Genomic DNA, 17,824 nt, shown 5'->3' on the forward strand with positions numbered 1-17,824 from the left:
ACGTAATGTCTAGCAATGGTGTTTAAGGGTATTAGAGTGGCTTGCACAGGCAGAGATCTGCAAATGGTAGAGAAAAAATTATTACAAAATTTTCTGGAACTCGGTGGTCGGGTTTGGGGCAAGGAAGGGAAAAGCCCTTCCCTTTCTTTATTATTTCCTTTTATTATGTTCACTTTCAAAGCGGACGTAATGTGACTGATAATGATTAAGTGCTTCAAGAACTATTGTGAATAAAACTTCTTGCCGATCTGTACTTTAAACGCAATAAAACGTTTTGCAGTGGACCACATCTGATGACTTGGGCTTCCTGAAGATCACGTCAAAATACTCGAAAGAAGAGCATGGCGTTATCATAATGTACGACGTCACTGACAAGGTATAATTTTTAGCACGCGAATCATTGCTTACACCATGTATTGCAGCTGCCCCTGCTAAGTGATCGGTGTGGTGTCGAGATGGGAAGTCAGGAATTTAGGGGGAACGCATACGCAGAAATTCTCGACAAGCGCAATTTTCAATGGCTAAGAGTACGAACGCAGTTTTTCATGTATCGTAAGACTTCAATGTAATAATCAATATGTGCGTATATCTCCCCTCGGTAGGCTTTCATTTTTTGCTATTAATGTTAATGCTATCAGCAAAAACTTTCCCCATCGGTTTTCTATTCCAGGCCTAACTATTCGATGCGAGTGATGGACAAACTAAAAAAAAAGACTTGGTAGGCATTGGAAAAACTGACCATTGCCCTCAATATTTCGATAACAGTACCTTACAAAATACTTACTGCCTCACACATAAAAGTGATGTCCAAGAATCTGAGACTTTCTTTTAAACATCACAGCCTTGCGCCCGTCCTTTATTGGGAACATAACTTTGTTCTAAAGCATAACAGGTTGTCGAATCTAATCTATAGAGATTAAACCATGGGCGTAGATAAAGGCTGACACGCCTTGTTTCTCACATTAGGGAGCCACTCAAGCCCGATCCTGGGGATATAGGTGAGCTAGAGCAGACTCGTGATCGTGGTCCTCAGATGCATAAGCATAGTAATAAGTGAGTAATTACTCATGAGCACCGAGTCAAGCACAGCCATATGGTTACAAAGGAAAGCTATGCATCTTTCACAGAATCTTCGTACGCAAATAAAAATTAATTCTGCTTTCAAAACCGAGACCACCGCCTTTCCAGGGCAGTCGCTGTGCCAGTTGATATAACTGGAACGGCTAGCAGATTGCCGCGCGAGAGCGAATTGATCACCAACCCGAAGTGCGAACAGTGTTGGTCTAATGCTTAGAAATGTCCTTCAAGGTCCAGTGAATTTATAATCAGGGGGTAATTAATGATTAGCATCCACCCAAACGCAGCCACACGGCTAAAAAAAATATAAACCGGCAACGCTCAGTCTGTTCGAAATGGTTAGCAGTGGCAATATTAGCCCTAAGGCGAAAAATTCCATCCTTAATAAAATCTCCAGATTAAAGAGCATCTGTTGCAGTTTGTCATTAGCTATTGCTTACAATCATAGAAGATTTCATCAATTTGTGCTTAATGCTATCATTCGCAATTTCAAAACGACTTCCAATTTCGCATTGGCCATCGCTTTCTGGATGGCGTTCAACCGTGAGGCAGCTTTGACGCCGAGATCTATAGCGCCAACGCGCGGTTTGTGTGCGTGGGATGCGCGCGTAAATGAACGTGCGTGTTTTTTTACGACGACTTTAGTGTACAAGCAGGTGTTCTCCTAGGGGAATTCCAATAGAAGGCTACGAAATGCACAAGGCTTGTGGTAGTAAAGTATTAGTAGCTGTATCAAATAATTTTCTGCACATAATGTGGGACATGCTGACTGCCGGAAACACCGGACGTCAGCGATTTAGGCATTGTCCACTTCGCATCGCTTAATCCTAACATTGAATGATTTGTTCTGAAAGCTTTGCGTTGTACCTCACTTTATTGTTTACGTTTTTCTGACCTTCAATATTCCTTTCTGTGCTGTTAAACATTTTTCGCTGTAGGAATCCTTCAACAGCGTATACCAGTGGTTGAAGCTGACTGAGCATTACACCTGCGAAGATGCCAGCGTACTTATTATTGGCAACAAGATCGATTTGCCAAATTGGAGAGCGGTTGACTATTCGACAGCACTGGTGAGTGCTGTTTCGCTGTGTAAAATTATTGGAAGGTTAAGCCATTAATTTATTTTACTGGAAACGTACCCAACAATTTCGGACAAAAGCATTTTTGAACGGCAAAAATTTTACAAATGCAATTGTTTCATATATTTTAAGATTCCACTATAATCAATATATCCGCATCTCCCGTCGAAAAACTTGCAGTTTTTGTTATTAATGTTTTTGCTATGGTCAGAAGCTATAGAAGGAAAAATGATAGGTTTCATGTTGAGGGACAGGGATAGGGCAGAGTGCTGAGGGATAAAACACGAGTTAATCACATCCTAGTTGAAATCAAGAGGAAGAAATGGGCTTGGGCAGGGCATGCAATGCGAAGGAGATAACCGCTGGTACTTAAGGGTAACGGAGTGGATTCCAAGAGAAGGCAAGCGTAGCAGGGTGCGGGAGAAAGTTAGGTGGGCGGATGAGATTAAGAGGTTCGCGGGGATAGGGTGGTCACAGCTGGCACAGAAGAGGGTTAATTGGAGAGACATGCGAGAGGCCCTTGCCCTGCAGTAGTCAGGGTGATATGATGATGATGATGATGACCCTGTGGGTGCGGGCAGCCGTGTCGACAACCGTGTCGGCAGCCTTGTCGGCAGCCGTGTCGACAGATGTGTCCGCGTTTTGACGGGTGTCCACTGAGATATGTGGACAGTTACTGCGTAATTTGCTGTCCTCAAATACAATTTTCAGTTTCTTCGTTACGGCCCCTCTTTCTTCTTACGCTGCCACTTCCTCCCTTCCTGTACGGTGCGGTTAAGGTGTCCACCGTGATGACAGAGAATTACGGCGCCATTTCCTTTCCTCAAAAAGCGTTGCGTTCAAAGGGCAAGGCATCGCGCCGAACGGAGGGTGGCGTTCCGTGGACTCCCTGGCAGCGCTACAACACGCTGTCGCGTTCTACTCCTAAAGGCGAAGCTTAAGCGCCATTAATTAGCAGTCGATTAGTGCTGACTTATTAATCAGTAATTAGTCACTAATTAGTAATTTGTCATTACTTCGTCATCAATTACGTGTGCCGTCATCCAGTGGTGACGTCACCAGTGTCACATAGGCAAAGTGGTGCGGAAAACCTCTGCGCACTTTAGACAGTCAAAGTGCCATCTGAATTTTCACCACTTGGATGCTTTAGATAGCAAAGCTACTATTCCTACTATTTAGGACTTCTCATTCGCAGGAGCATGAATGCGATCGCGAATGCTTCGATGTTATTCGTCTTTTTGTAAAAGATTTGCCTGCACGGGTGCTTTATTTGATACCTCTCCACAGGACATTGCAAAACAGCTAGGAATCAGGTTCCTTGAGATAAGTGCCCTAGACGGCAGCAAGGTGGATGAAATATTTCTAACAATGGCTTCAGAAATTAAAGACCGAGTGATCCCTTCAACGCCTGGCACAGAACCGCACAGAAGCTTTGTGCAGACCGCAGAAGCTGGGAGCATGGAATTCAGGTGATATGCACTTTTATTTTACAAAAAAAGAATGGCACGGCCACTTTTGTTGCCCCTAATAACATTTTTGCAATATTCTGGCGCAACCATAAGCCTTTATTCCAGAAATTCCTGATTTGGATGTGGCTACTGCTTATCAATAAGTGTTGCGGTACTTTCAGACAAACTCAGCCGTAATGTCAAACAGCAGTAAAGTGGAAAGGGGGGTGGTTGAATCGTATTCATGAAGAAAGTAGTGCGGAGGGCCGGGAAACGGTATGAAGTAAAGGTTAATAAACATGCAGTAGCGAAAAAGCGCTCGTGCCATTTCAAACTAACGGACGTCTTCAAGAGAGACCGTGCAGGCCCGTTCCAGCCAAAAATTAGGTAGAGCGTTCAGGTAGATTGGTTTATGGTTTGGTTTATTGGGGTTTAACGTCCCAAAGCGACTGAGGCTATGAGAGACGCCGTAGTGAAGGGCTCCGGAAATTTCGACCACCTGGGGTTCTAAATTTCCGGAGCCCTTCACTACGGCGTCTCTCATAGCCGTAGTGAAGATGAGAACCTAGACTTTGGAAAGTCCGTTTAAGCTGTTTGAGTTAGCAATCAAATGAAGCGTAAAAATTGAATCTGATGTATTTAAAGGACAACTAGGAATCCTTCAGAAAAGCGGTAAGTTGGGCTAGTTGTATTGAACTATACATCATAGCGCTAAACAACTAAGACAATGGAGAAGAGAGAAAGACAGGCGCTATCTTTCAACTACAGGTTTATTCACGCGAAAAAGGAAATATATACATACAGGAATGCACGAAAAAGAAACAAAGGCAAGTTCACACAAAACTATCTAATATTGGAGTTTCGCTCTTTCACACTTCAAGAGAGAGAAATTCCACATTAGATAGTCTTGTGTGAGCTTGCCTTTGTTTGTTTTTCCTGTATTCTTGTTTGTACTCATATATATTTCCCTTTTCACGCGAATAAACCTTCAGTTGAAAGATAGCGCCTGTCTTGCCCACTCCTCTCTTGTCATCGTTGTTTAGTGCTATGACGTATAAGAATCCTTTAACGTCCATTCTCGAGGATGAAATCTTTGCTAAGACAATCGAAAAGAATAGTGATATGGTTTGAAATGGATAAATTAGCTTGACATGATATTCCATTCTGTGTAAATATATCGTAGGGCGATACCATTTTTTATTGTCAAGAAAGAGAACATTAAAACGATTTTATTTTATCTTTTGTACATTTACGGGCATACTGCGGATCATGATTAGGTCCAAGCAGCAAGGGCAATTCACACAGCAATAAAAAAAGAAGTGAAAATATACAAAACATAGAGCAATTCACTACATAAATGGCACTTTGAGCATAAAGAATTTGAAACGTAGTAAAACCTTGAGGCGTATGCGGAGGTCTGAGGTGTGATGCAAAAGATACACAAAATGTTCAAGGAACCACTCAGCATAGAAGGCACTTGAAGCTGTAAAAATTAATTGCGACTCATAAGCAGATACAAGGCGCAGCACAGATCAGGATTACATGCGCTAGTCCGTGGAGGTGTAATCAGATCTGGGCAAGCAGTTCCAGTTAGCGATGGTGGGAGCGAAAAAAGAAAACTTATACAAGTCTTTTCGGGCAAAATATGGCGGTAATAAACTAGTATGGTAGTGTCGAGTGCTTCTGGCAGGATGTGGTATTAAATATTTGAATAGATAAACACCAATCTTGTTGTTAAACAACAAGGAAAGGAATTCTAAACGCAGTTTTCTTCGCCGCATTTCTAAGCGCGATATATCGTGAGTTTGCATAATTCGGAAGGAGAATCGGATGTCAAAAATTTCGAGAATACAAACCTGACAAGTTTCCTTTGCACTTTTTCAAACTTCTTTATGTTCGATGTTGTGTGCGGATCCCAGACTATAGACGCGTACTCCAGCTTATGCCCGATTAAAGAAAGGTTTTGGGTGGAACGATCCTTACAAGCACTAAGTGGAGGTCCCTAGTTTGGGATCCCAGTGGCGGTGGCCGCCGCCCGGGCGCGTCCGAGCAAGGCTTTTTGGGCCTGTAAGTCGTGGCAGCCGAGCAGGGTCGCCTCCCAGTCCTCCCGGATTGGGTTGGGAATGGGGGGAATAGCCGGGGTGGAGGGGCAGGCCCACACCATGTGATAAGTGTCCGAAGACACTGCACTACAGTGCGGGCAGCTGTCGCTAAAGTAGGGGTGAAAATGTTTTAGTGCTGCCGGGCACAGCAATGTATTGGTGAGAACGCGGGGAAGGAGCCGCTCATCCGCGTTCTTGAAGCTTTTACATGGGCGAGGGTAAAGGCAATCTCTATCTTGATAGCAGGTTGTAATATCTTTGAAGGTACGGACCGATTAAAATCGGGTTCCTAATCTGGTGGGGAAAAGAAAACAGCCCGGTGAGAGAGCGCACAGGCGGCTGCGTCTTCTCCCTCGTTTCCTGCCAACCCCTGATGAGCAGGGGCCCATATGAGGCAACGGTGAGCGGGGTCCGTATCCCGTATGCAATTTTGATAGATTCGAAAGGCTAGGAAGGGAAGGGTGTGCAGCCTTGTTCGATGTTCCTGCAGTCCCCTCGCGATCCGGTGATTATGTATTTTTAATCGGAATGTGAGGCCGCGAGAGCAATCGCGGCCTCTTCTGCTTGTGTTGCACTGTGGGCTCTGAGGGTGAGGCTGTTTATTGTGTTGCTGTTGTGAACTACTGCAACCGTGTACCATCCCCCGTGGTGAGGGCCGGAGGCGTCCAAGTAGTATACACTGGTTTTGTTGCCATAATGTCGGGCTAGGGCGTGCCAGGTGCCGACCATTATGGTCTTCATGTGACATGTTGGCTGGAAGAGGGCGTACGTGGAGGGTGCGTCTACACAGTTCTGGGATGTGAAACCTATCTTCCATGGGAGGGGTGTGCTGGAAATGGAGTCGAGCAAGAAGGCGGCGACCCGACTCCATTTGCGACAAGCTCATATGCTGTTTTGAAGGTGCGCCTCTCGGAGCTCCCGGAAAGTATTCATGATCCCAGGAGCCATTAGCCGGCTGTTTGAAATAGTGATGGGGAGGTCAAGGGCAAGAGGGGGTGAGTACTCTCCGGGAACTCCGGGAGGCGCACGTTACTAACTAGTACACGCGCTTTTCGTAAAGAAAGGTCGGTTGAAGTTTTACATTGGATGGATAATTACGGAGCTAAAAGCATAAGAAATCTTGACTGCCGAGCACTTTTTTTTTTCACGTGTTTGAAGCTGATGTTGTTGCTAAGGTCTTGCGTTTTGTTCTGAAATTGAAAGTATGTATTGAATTTCGTCGAATTACTTATTCATTGGTGTTTTTATTTTTTCTTTCAGTATTTTTAGGCTCGTCCTTCTTGGCTGTTCAGGCGTGGGAAAATCCAGACTGGTGCACCGGTTACGGGTGAGAGAAGTTCTCTGCAACGAATAGCGATTTGAAGCGGAAGTGTTTTGAAAAAGGCGGCCTTTATGTTGGATCGAAAAATAGAACTGAACGGCTTGAAAGGCGAGAAACAATTACAAGCACTTCCTGCGCATTTAGCGGCGTCAGCGTCACCGTGCATCGAATAACTGGGGGAAGGATTGAATATGTGATGGGGCCAGGCGCCGGAGCGGTTAGCGACGCAGATAGGGGGCGCCACGACAGAGAGCTGCACAGCCGCGTAGATAGAGGGAGCCGCAGCAGAAGCGACGGAGCTTCGCTGGAGCGTTTAACGGTCCCGGAGCGTGCTCATGGTAGGTGAGGCGTGCTAAGAGCAGTGCGATAGATAGCTCCGAATAACAGCGTGCTGAAGCTCACGCTCGTCACGAGGCGCGCAAGAGAGAGGCAAGGGTGCGGAAACGTTAACCAAGAGAATGCCGGAGCAGGAACCATGGTGCAGCGCCACAAGCGTACGAGACGGCACTGGAATGTTTAGTATCAACGCACGGCGTCCTAAGACCCCGTGGTGCACGCTTAAGAAGCAGAAGAAAAGCAGCAGCACAGACGCCAAGACGTTTAAGTGCCGGCTCGGAACGCTGTGCGAAACTGTGAGCGACACCTGCACGCGGATGTGCGGGCTCGCCAAGCTGAAGGGGCAATGAAAGCGAAAAAGCAAATGCAAAAGCACCTGCATGGCGAAGGCGCAATCATCCTTTATGTCTTGTTTTCGATTGTGCTCCAGTGGTTTTTCTCCCCGCTGGATATAAGTGTTTGCGCTAAGGCCAAAATGCAGGCTATTTCAGGGCAACTAGAAGGAAGGAGGGTATATGAAGGTTGAAAAATGGTTTTGCTCTTTGAGTTGTTTCTAAGCATTCTGCTTTGTTCCAGGATGATGAGGACTCAAACGGCTGGGATGAGCCAAGCGACGAGCTAGTAAGTCGCGCATTTTCTTGTGGTCTTGCCGGATTTTGAATAGCAGCTGCAGCTTTAGCTTGCACGTGGAGGGCAGCAGCTAGGCGTTAGAGTTGGCCAATGGCGCCATAGAAGAAGCGATGGCGTAAAGGTAGAGCAGGCGTCTTGCGTGCGAGACGCCTGAGGTTACAGTCCTATCATCCACGAGTAATAAAAGAAGTGTGTATATGGGATTGAATATACAGCCACCTGGTTCTGGTTGATCGGGCCAAACGGAGCCGAGGACTTTGAGATCAAGGTAATCGAAGCTAAACCATAGCAAAAAGGCTCACTTAATGAAAATGAAGTCATGTACTGATTGCCATTGGTATTAGGTAAGATTCAATGGAGTCCAGGTACAAAGTTTGGGACCAAAAGTTAAATAGCGGCATTAGTAACCAAGGAAACTCGTATTATCTTGCTTTCCTTCTTATCACTCGAGCCTTAGTAAATATGGCGTCCGGCTGTTTGAATAAATTTAATAGAGCGTGTCTTTGCACCCTCGACGATCTGTGCATTGCACCGTCTGTAGGCAATGTTCTTTACGTGGTTGGCGGCTGCGGCACGTACCAGCAAATAAAAAAAACATATATTCAAGTAACGGTATATGCCGGCTGCGAAGTTCTCGTTTCAACCTGTCGTTCTGTTTTAATCACGAAAGGTTTTGTAGTGCAATACACTACATTTTCCTCCGGCGTCACTGTCTGGTTTGCATTGATGTCTCGTTGCAAGTAGGTCCCTAAGGTCCCAGTTTCAACGCGGAACTAACAGCTGTTACTGCCACGCAAAAAGTGTCAATCATAGCCGGAAGTTTTTCGCATTTGAAAAATCCCGTGAACTGGGCCTACTGTACACTTTCGGTGAGAAACTTGCTAAATTCAGAGCTACGAAACGACTGGCGCATGCGCTGAAAGGCAAACCTGCGAGAGGGACGACTTGCGGTTGCGAATGTTGGAAATTGAAAAGGAAATATTTTTTAACTTCTTTAAAGAACTAAAGTTGTTTTGACAACAATATTTAATTTTACGTGACTTCCGAGAAATTTAATGGCCCCCTTCCCCCTACCTCATACGAAGACGCCGACGCGCCCTCATACACCGCCATGTTTTGGATGAATGGTCACATATGAAAGTTCAGCTAGAATTTCATACTGAGGAGTGCTTGCGCCGTCTATCTCAACACCACACTTAGGACCTAAACGCTCAAGTTCGTGGCTCTGATTCTTTTCAGGGCAGTATGTACGCGGACTGGAATCCCAACAACAACCGAAAGAAACCTGTACGTATCTGGTAAAATTTAATTCTATTCTATGTCAGTGTTCCCGTAGAAGAAAGTGCGTACTGCGCCTTCGAATTAGGTGAACCTTACAAAACTGACTTAGCATGCTGCGACTGGAGTCCTACCAAGTGTTACAAACATTCCAACACAGGACGTCTGCATTCAGTGTCCGGGAGATTGCTGGTAATGGAAAGCACAAAAATTTCCTAAAACACAAAAGAAACAAGTCCATTCACTAATAAAACTTCTGTTCCTTAATCACGTAATGCATCGAGTATAAACTGTTATGCAGGGTGTAAATACATAACTTCTTCATTTCTGCTTACACAGTGAAAGTGTGAGATGCCGGAGATGCAGCAGGCCTCCTGAAAGACGAACACATGGCTGACAGAACACCAACGCTAAAAACGCCTAATATTTCTGCGGTAATATCTTTGCACTTTGCTGCCCTGTTGAGAACGATTGCTTAGTTGGATCTGCATTTTCAGGTTTTAGATCTCGCATTATGAAGTCTGGTTTCGGCTTTCTTTTGTGGTGAGAGATGCGGACCACAACCAAGGCCGAAATGCCAGTATTGAATAAGGCCGCTTACACCGCTACAGCTCCCAGCGTCTGCCACATACACTTTAGATGCGTAGATTTAAGCGCACCAGCCACTTGCCGCGCTACGCAAAGCTTCTAGTAATCCGTGCATAACTACGTAAGGCTTAAGAGCTGTGAAGGTGATCAGCAGTTATTTTCACCTGCGTCGGCATGCGCGGAAAGGGTGTCTTGAAAAGATTCGTATTTTCTTCTTTTGCAGAATCGTAGTCCCTACTCTGCGTCTGGAATGAAGGCGAAAAAGGACGCTGTGAGCGGCTAATTTATTACACGTGCTTTCTGAGCGTACGGTTGATCATGACTTGCACTGGTTTAGCTCCTGCAGTATGTACAGCTATTTCCTTCATATCTGTTTTCAGAGCGTTAAAGAAATGGAACTTGCTGGGGAGACCGTGTTCTTGGAAATTGTAAGTATACTATTAACCTTGTAGAATGCGGTTGTTAGGTATTTGCTAGCAGTGGTGATTGGAGCAATTTAGAATTAGGGTCCGTACTTTTTACAGACCTTTTTTTCCGATCCTTCCACATCAAGCATTTTGCCACTGGCCGTCCTCTCCTTACATGCCGGAGCCGGCTGGGGAGCATTCTTCCCCGTATGAAACCCGGCATCAGAGCCGTTGGTTAACTGTAGAATAATACGTTCATAAAGAAAAGGATCGTTTCAAAACTCAGGGACTGCTCGCAGTGCCACACTGTGCTTAGTACATGTGTGATTGTATTAGGCCCACTAATTACAGAGGTAGTTGCTTCGCTTGGAACTCATGAAGCGCTCTCTAGTCTTAGAATAAATCGGAAACAGGAGCGCTGACGCAATCAAATAATAAACGCAGGAACCACGAACACACACGCGGCGAACTTAAGCCTGTGTTTTATTCGTGATTTCGTCGCTTCCGGGCTAGTATTTTATGTTCTTTTACCAATAGTCTTTTACCTGTTTTATATATTCTAATGCGATAGCATTTAAATTGTCCTCTGAAAAAATCACCGGCTTCTCTGTCACGAAATTCCCTGACTTATCGAGATAGGTCACGTGACCTTGTGATGTCATCACAACCTGCCCTCCGGATCGTGAGCGAACTGCCCAACGTTGCTGAATACAATGGAATTGCCAGCTGTCCGCAGTGGCGCCGCGCATGAGCCTTACGGGAGCTCGGGAAGAGGAATTTGAGTCTCGCAAGCACCACCGGTGGTTGTGTTTGAAACGGCCACCTGCAAGGGCAGTGGCGCACTGCTTAACCGCTGCACCACGGCACCAGTGGTGGTGTGAGGACTGCCCGCTATCTATGAATTCGATTTAGAGGGTCTTGGCATCATGATTGCAACGTGACCTCTAGTTCACCAATCATGCAGCACCGCCAGATTTGAAAGGTCCCCAAAATTTGGAAGCTTGCTCACCCTCCAAAATCTCGATGAACCCCTGAAATTTTCAAAAGTAGGCTTACCCCAGAAAATGGATTAAGGTACAGTAGTGGGGTTTCGCGGGTGGATTAATATGGATTATTTGGTCGGGTGAGTATTAATCCCCTATGATGATCTAATAACATGAACTCGAACATTCTAGGAGGTGCCGACTCATGCATAGAATATAAGGGCAATGGAACCGGTTCTAACCGGAGCTCTCGTAAAAATAAAGGAGGCGTTAGTTGTGGCAGGAAAACTGCAAGAACATCAAAATTCATTGCATGGTATCACATTTTCTTCTTTAAGAGTGTGGTTAAGGGCTCCAAGTTTTTAACTCCTCTCTATTTGTAATGCCTGTCAGCTCGCTCTCCCGTATTTTCTCATAAAATCCTGGTGTATGAGTTGGAGTTCGCGAGTGAAAAAGAAGAGAATAGTCCCTTTGTCTCCACGGAACGATGAGGTGAGTACTAGCATACGTAACAATATAACGGGCTGTCTGCAGGCGCGTTCTTAAAGTGTCCACTCTGAACCGCCCAACTCGTCAGATACAGCCGAAGCTACGAAATCGGTTGCTTTTATGCCGGTAAAATTACATTAGTGCCGCTGGTAAGCTTAAATGAATGCTTTTTTCTCAGAGTTTTGTGGAAGCCGGGTGAAGTAACCAAACTTATATGGCTCATCAGTACGGAGTATGGGTGGGGGGGAGGGATCTTGAATACGCTACTGCTAAGGGGGGGGGGGGGATCACACATAGCCGTTCCTCCATTCACGCAGTGACAGAGAGGGGAGGGAGTTGGAGTGGTGGGAAATGCTGATGCCAGTTGGACTCCTTAGCAGCTCTGGGTACATGTCTTGGGGCGCAGGGCTTGGACTGTAGGGTAGATGAGCACCACCAGCGCGCCTCTTTGGCGATCGTGTTCCACGTACGCTGGGTCATCCATCAATAGACCGTACTTGTAAGAGAGGTGTGGGAGTTCGGTGCTGAGAGTGCTTAACCGGCTGCACTAAGAACACAACGGCTGTCGGAATCGTGGTAAGTGGTGTAGCGGCTTTCATGGCGCATAAGTGTGCGTTACGCTTTAGGATCTTGTGGTGGTTTTGTTGGGGCGGCTGTCGAGGTTGTATAATAATGGGCAGTCAGTGTCTAGGTATGCGGACGACGATAACCATAACGCTATCTCACTGAATGACACCCATACAACTAACGCTGTAAAAAAAGTAGCTGAATTGCAGACGCAAAGTTGACCCGATAGACGGCACTTACAATACGTGTTGTGCTTTATGGCACATAAGCAACTAAGGCTACCAGGTCCCAAACGCAAGGTTCAGTAAGGTTCACAATGCGGTGCTGCTAAACGAGCTCACTGAGCGATTTGTTAACATTTTGTTCAGCCGGTACCCGACAAACACAAGTGAGAAGCTTGTTGTGTTTCTCGGTTTGCCTTTGAGTGCACTGTTTTCACTGCCTCTCTTTCACAAAAGCTGGAGGCAAGGTTAAGGAGGCGCCTTGAAGTGTGACACCTCCCGCATCTTTTTTTCCCCTACAATCATCTAATCATCCTTTGACAAGGTGCCACTGACTACAGTTTCAAAGCGGCTGTTTCGTATCTTCGTGAATCTCCGTAACATATTAATGGACGTATACACATTCGCATCTATACTACGTTGTACCTTTGTTCTGCCCGAAACATCAGTAGCTGAAATGACTTCGTGGTGTGCTCAGGGGTTATGGTGCTCGGTTGCTGACCCTAAAGACGCGGTTTCGATCCCGGCCGTGGTGGTCGCATTTCGATGAAGGCAAAATGTTAGATGCTCGTGCACGGTGCGATGTCGGTGCACGTTACAGAACACCAGGTGGCCGAAATTACTCCGATTTCTTTCACTACGGAGAACCTCATGGCCTTAGTCGCTAGGGGACGTTAAACTCTATGAGCCATGCATAATCCTTCTTTCCTTTTCTTGTTTTTTACACAGCACACAACGGACGACGGCATTGGCTGCCCTTCAGCGAGTGACTTACGGAATGCGCAAGGAGTCATCGCAGTCTACGACGTCACTGACGCAGTGCGTATGCGGCTAACGTGTCAATCAAATATGATCGCCATATTTCTCGCCGCCCCAGTCCACCGCTGTGTGCAGTTTGTGCATGACTGCAGGAAAACTGGATAAGGCGTGCGGTCGACGGCTGGAGATGCAGTGAAGTGGCTTAACGATATCTTACATGAGCCCAATCCTAAAGCTTTTCTAAGCTGCTAGCCATAACCATCGCCAGATGTTTTGCTGTCGAGGTGAAGACCTGACATGTTAGAATTCAGGGCGCGCGCAAGACAATTGGCCGTCTTTGTATCGCAAGTTTCTGCCTTCGAGAAGGGCCGGCACCAGTGTTTCATTCACTCGGTTAGCCAATACTTTCACGGCGCCGTTGTCTACGTATGGCAACAGTCACGATCGCGTGCATAGAGAAAGCGATAGTGTAGCTACGCCTTCAGAGTGCCTTCTGCCAAAAACACGCCAGGGGTGTTGCTTTTATGCCTGTGATAACGAACACAAGACTAGATTTCCCATGAAACGTGGGAGCAATACACGGCGCGTTCATATGCGCTATCATTTGCTAACGCAAAAACAGTGTCGAGGAAAGCTGGGGTGCAAAAACATGCCACACTGCCTTTATGTGGCTGTGATTTCTCTTGTCGTTTTTGTTTTTATTGTACGCTGATGTTTTTCGTTGTTGTTTTTATTCTGCGATATGCGCTGTTAACTTTTTAAATGTTTTGACGTAACCTGTTCCTTTTTTCTGTGAGCTTCGTTTATGCCTAATTTTTATGTGTATTTACAGCTGTATCTTTAATTCACTTTCGTGTGTAACTCACTCCCCTCTGTAATGCCTTGTGGCCCTGAGGGCAATGAAATAAGTAAATAAATAAATAAATGCTCCGAATTCCTGATGTTAGTACAAGTGTTTAGTGATTCTGACACCGGGTGTGCGCATTGAGGAGACAATGGTGTAGAGTATAAGGTTGCGTCACTGTTGCGATTGTGCGTCATGCACGCTCACGCGTGGCTGCTATCTATCCATTATGAAGTTTGACGCCATATAAGGATTGCGTGGGAGTGAGGCATTCACATTGTGGCTGTAGCCGAGTGCTGTAAGCCGATAACGGGTGAAGGGTAGAGCGCAGCACTTTAGGGATGGATTGGTGGGAGGTGTTTTTACTCTTGCGGAAAAAGAAGTAAATATGGTAGGATGGTAAATATTTCATGGCGGACACGGGTACTTTATCTGTGTTTAATGCATCGCCACTAGAATGTCTAATTAGCGCCCGATAGGAGAGCTGGTTTTGACTAACTGATGATGATGATGCCAGATTTTTATGGCGCAAGGGCATCTGCGGCCAAACAGCGTCATGGCAGAAGGTATTTTTCTTCTACTGAAGGCGGGGTCAGATACGCATTTTCCAAGCATTTCACCCTAAAGAAGCCGAGCAGGAGACAAGGGGAAAGCTTGTGCCCATTTTATCACGATTGTAGAGAACTGAATACTCCTTCAAAAGGGGCAAACCTATGACAAACTATGCCATTTGAGCGGCAGGTGTGTTGCCCGCCAAGTGCGCCTATTCACTTAGGCATCAAAACAGCGCAATTACCGTGTCAGCGCTCAGTCGAACAGTGTCAGGGAGAGGATGTTTTGCAGCACTTACTGTCAGAGCTGTGTGCCACATTTCCATTCAGTCGATGCCGACGCCCAGTCCGCCGAAAAAGCGCATGCGTCTCGCGCTACCTTCGCCGTCGTACGCGCACTCTTCCTCAATCGCGTCCACACCCCGCGCACGGAGCCGGTGTTTAGCGCCTGGCGCTTCTTTTGTCGTCATCGGATCCGGTTCGCGGTACTAACAAGGCACGGCCTCGAAACGCCTCTCAAGAAACGATCGACCTGATATTCCTGCAGTCCCCCTCGCCGATTTCGAACGCACTTCGCCAGTCGTTGTTTCTCTCACGTCGGCGTCATGAAAAACAAGCTATTCCTCGTCCGAATTCCATCTGGGGACTTTAGTGTCGAAATGAATTTGATGCACTCGACCCATCAAGAAACACAGGTATCGGTCGCGTGTATGGCATCGAGCGCGGTTACAGGCGATTGCGGCCATATGAAGGCATATTCCTTCTAACAAAGCAGAAATAATTTAGGATTGCAAGAAGCAGAGACAGCTCAGAGCCATTAAATGTTGTGGCCAAAACGCAGGCACTGGGGCTTTATTTGGGGAACCACTTCGTGAACCAGCTTGCGTTGATTACTCGCCGTAGCATTAGAGTAAGCGGCGTCATTTTTTTTTTCGATTATAGAACTGTCGTCTCTACCACGCACCCTTATGGTGAGTGATAAAATCACCTTTTATCGGACACATGCTGCTCGTGCGATGAGAGTCAGTGCATCGCCTCCGCATTCTGGGATAATCTGTTTCCTTTTTCTTTTATTTGTATTTTACAGTACGATGGTAAAATAGACCATGGTTATGATGCGCTCTTGATTATAACTGGTTTGTTGTATAAAAGAGCCCTTCGGCATGTTCTTTTTTTTCGTTAAAAAAACTATTGGATTTGCTTTACAAACCAGTAAGCTACTGCGCGTTCTTGCTTCTTTGAGTGTTGCTACTTTGCTTTTTTGTTTTCTGCAGGTGTCCTTTGAGTATACCGAACAATGGCTTCAAGACATGAACCATTCAAAATATGGGGATATCGTCAAAGTCCTTGTAGGCAGTAAGGGTGACTTGGAGTCCAGAAAAGTGGTTCACAGAGCTAGAGCAAAGGCGAGTATAGCCAGATTTTACATTTGTTTGTCGCAAATGTCCCTTGTACCTGCAGGAAGTAGAATAAAGTGATGACGTTCTCTGGCACAAAAGTAATCCATAGAGTATCGTATATCTGTGTTTCCTATCGTTTTTAGAAGATGCGCTATACAAAGAAAAACGGCATGTTTAGCTGTGGAAAAGCGAAGTTTTCACAGTTACCTTAAGTGGTACGCAAGCTTCATGCTTTCGTAAAACCTCCATGAGCGTGCTGTACCTGGCAGCTCGTAGATTGCACGTTCTTACATAAAACATTGGCAAAAAATAATTGCCAGCAAGGTGAAACGATTCCTTCACGGATGGGTCCTTAATCACACAGGCTAGGCGCAAGCCGCCAACAGAGAAGCAGAGTCCCAGCTCCGAGAGCACGCGAGTTCCTCACTTCTTCGTCCTTTCGGCGCCGCCCGGGGACACCTGGCGGCATTATTCCCCAGTACGTGGAGTACGTGGAGTACGTGGAAATGAAAATTAGAAATGAGAAACACCGCTGTCTGTTTTCTTTCGGATGAAAGCTGTTTTTGTTGCTTCCTACCACGCAATGCTGCAGACTATTTCACTGATGCAGCTCGGCGTAGCCACAGAGGCGGTAAACAGCTACAGCGGTTGTTTCTTTGCAGGTACTTTTTTTCGTTACGTGTTTGTTAAAAATACGCTTCCGGTTCCTGCTTAGGACATTAAGAACGGATTTTTTGTTGTCTATATATGTTACCTTGTTGATGGCCTTTTTTGAAGCGAGGCTTGGCATCACTCTCTGAGGACACGAATGGCGTTTCTCTGTGCATGGCTGACTTCCTGTCGATGTCAGTATGACGCAGTCAAGCCTTACAGTTGTATTTATACCACCTGCCTCCATGACAGGAGCTAGCGAACCAGCTGGGCATTGCGTCATTCGAGGTCAGCGCTAAGAGTGGCGCAAGAGTGGAGGAAATGATCGAGCACATAGCGACCAAGCTGTCGAACCACCACCGCCGTCCAAGCGCTACTGCCGCCAAATGGTAACTCTCAATCTGTTTCCTTTTCTGAAGCTGCTCACGCTAGGTCTTTGGCTTTCTCCGCTATATTGTATTCTCCAAAAGTATAGAACAAAAAAATTACATCCATCTGTCTGCGAGATAAACTCCATCTGATAAGTTCTTTGCAGCGCTGTGGAAGGTACAGCCCTCCTAAGCCAATCAGAAAGCGCGTTAAAAGTGTTTCTCCGCGACCAGTCATCTGAAATTGGTTTTGAAATTGCTTTTTTTTTTGAGGAAAGGAAATGACTTAGTAACTGCCTCGCATATCTCAGTGGACACCCGAACCACGCCGTAAGTGAAGAGATAAAGGAGGGAGTGTAAGAGGAAAGGTAGAAAGAGGTGCCATTGTGGAGGGCTCTGGAATAACTTCGACCGCCTGAGGATTTTTATCGTGCACTGACAACGCACAGCACACGGGCGCCTTCTGAGCCACCGAGGCGGGACCGTCATCTGCTCGCGATATACACAGGGTTGGTTAGAAAATAGTGTAAATCGGCGCTTCTGCGTACCATAAGAGTATGCATGCTTAAGTACGCTAAATGCCAGATTTTTCGGGATGTTACGAAATTCGTCTTGTTCGTATGTTCAGTTCACCGTATGCAAACAGAGACGCAAGAATAGGCTAAGCCCAGTGGTGCCATCTGGTTGTTAGAATGACTTTTGTCAACAAACCGACGATCCTCTTA

At 46.1% G+C, this 17,824-nt stretch overlaps 1 protein-coding gene across 8 annotated transcripts in view; it reads left to right on the plus strand.

The window, feature by feature from the left end:
- LOC149333823 (uncharacterized) overlaps positions 1–17,824 on the plus strand; it is a 138,284-nt gene that overhangs the window by 39,345 nt on the left and 81,115 nt on the right. For 7 of the 8 annotated variants that reach the window (XM_089558793.1, XM_089558799.1, XM_089558791.1 and 4 more), the window contains 11 exons: positions 281–376; positions 2,016–2,147; positions 3,444–3,625; positions 6,967–7,033; positions 7,940–7,984; positions 9,233–9,280; positions 10,083–10,130; positions 10,240–10,287; positions 13,256–13,345; positions 15,955–16,086; positions 16,984–17,120. In XM_089558793.1, coding sequence (XP_089414919.1) covers positions 281–376; positions 2,016–2,147; positions 3,444–3,625; positions 6,967–7,033; positions 7,940–7,984; positions 9,233–9,280; positions 10,083–10,130; positions 10,240–10,287; positions 13,256–13,345; positions 15,955–16,086; positions 16,984–17,120 — 1,025 coding nt within the window. The remainder of the gene's footprint in view (positions 1–280; positions 377–2,015; positions 2,148–3,443; positions 3,626–6,966; positions 7,034–7,939; positions 7,985–9,232; positions 9,281–10,082; positions 10,131–10,239; positions 10,288–13,255; positions 13,346–15,954; positions 16,087–16,983; positions 17,121–17,824) is intronic. The other variant, XM_089558798.1, reaches the window with a different exon arrangement.

Source organism: Amblyomma mixtum, chromosome 8, assembly GCF_055824585.1.
Source record: "Amblyomma mixtum isolate Tamu chromosome 8, ASM5582458v1, whole genome shotgun sequence".
NCBI classification, from domain to species: Eukaryota; Metazoa; Arthropoda; class Arachnida; order Ixodida; family Ixodidae; genus Amblyomma; species Amblyomma mixtum.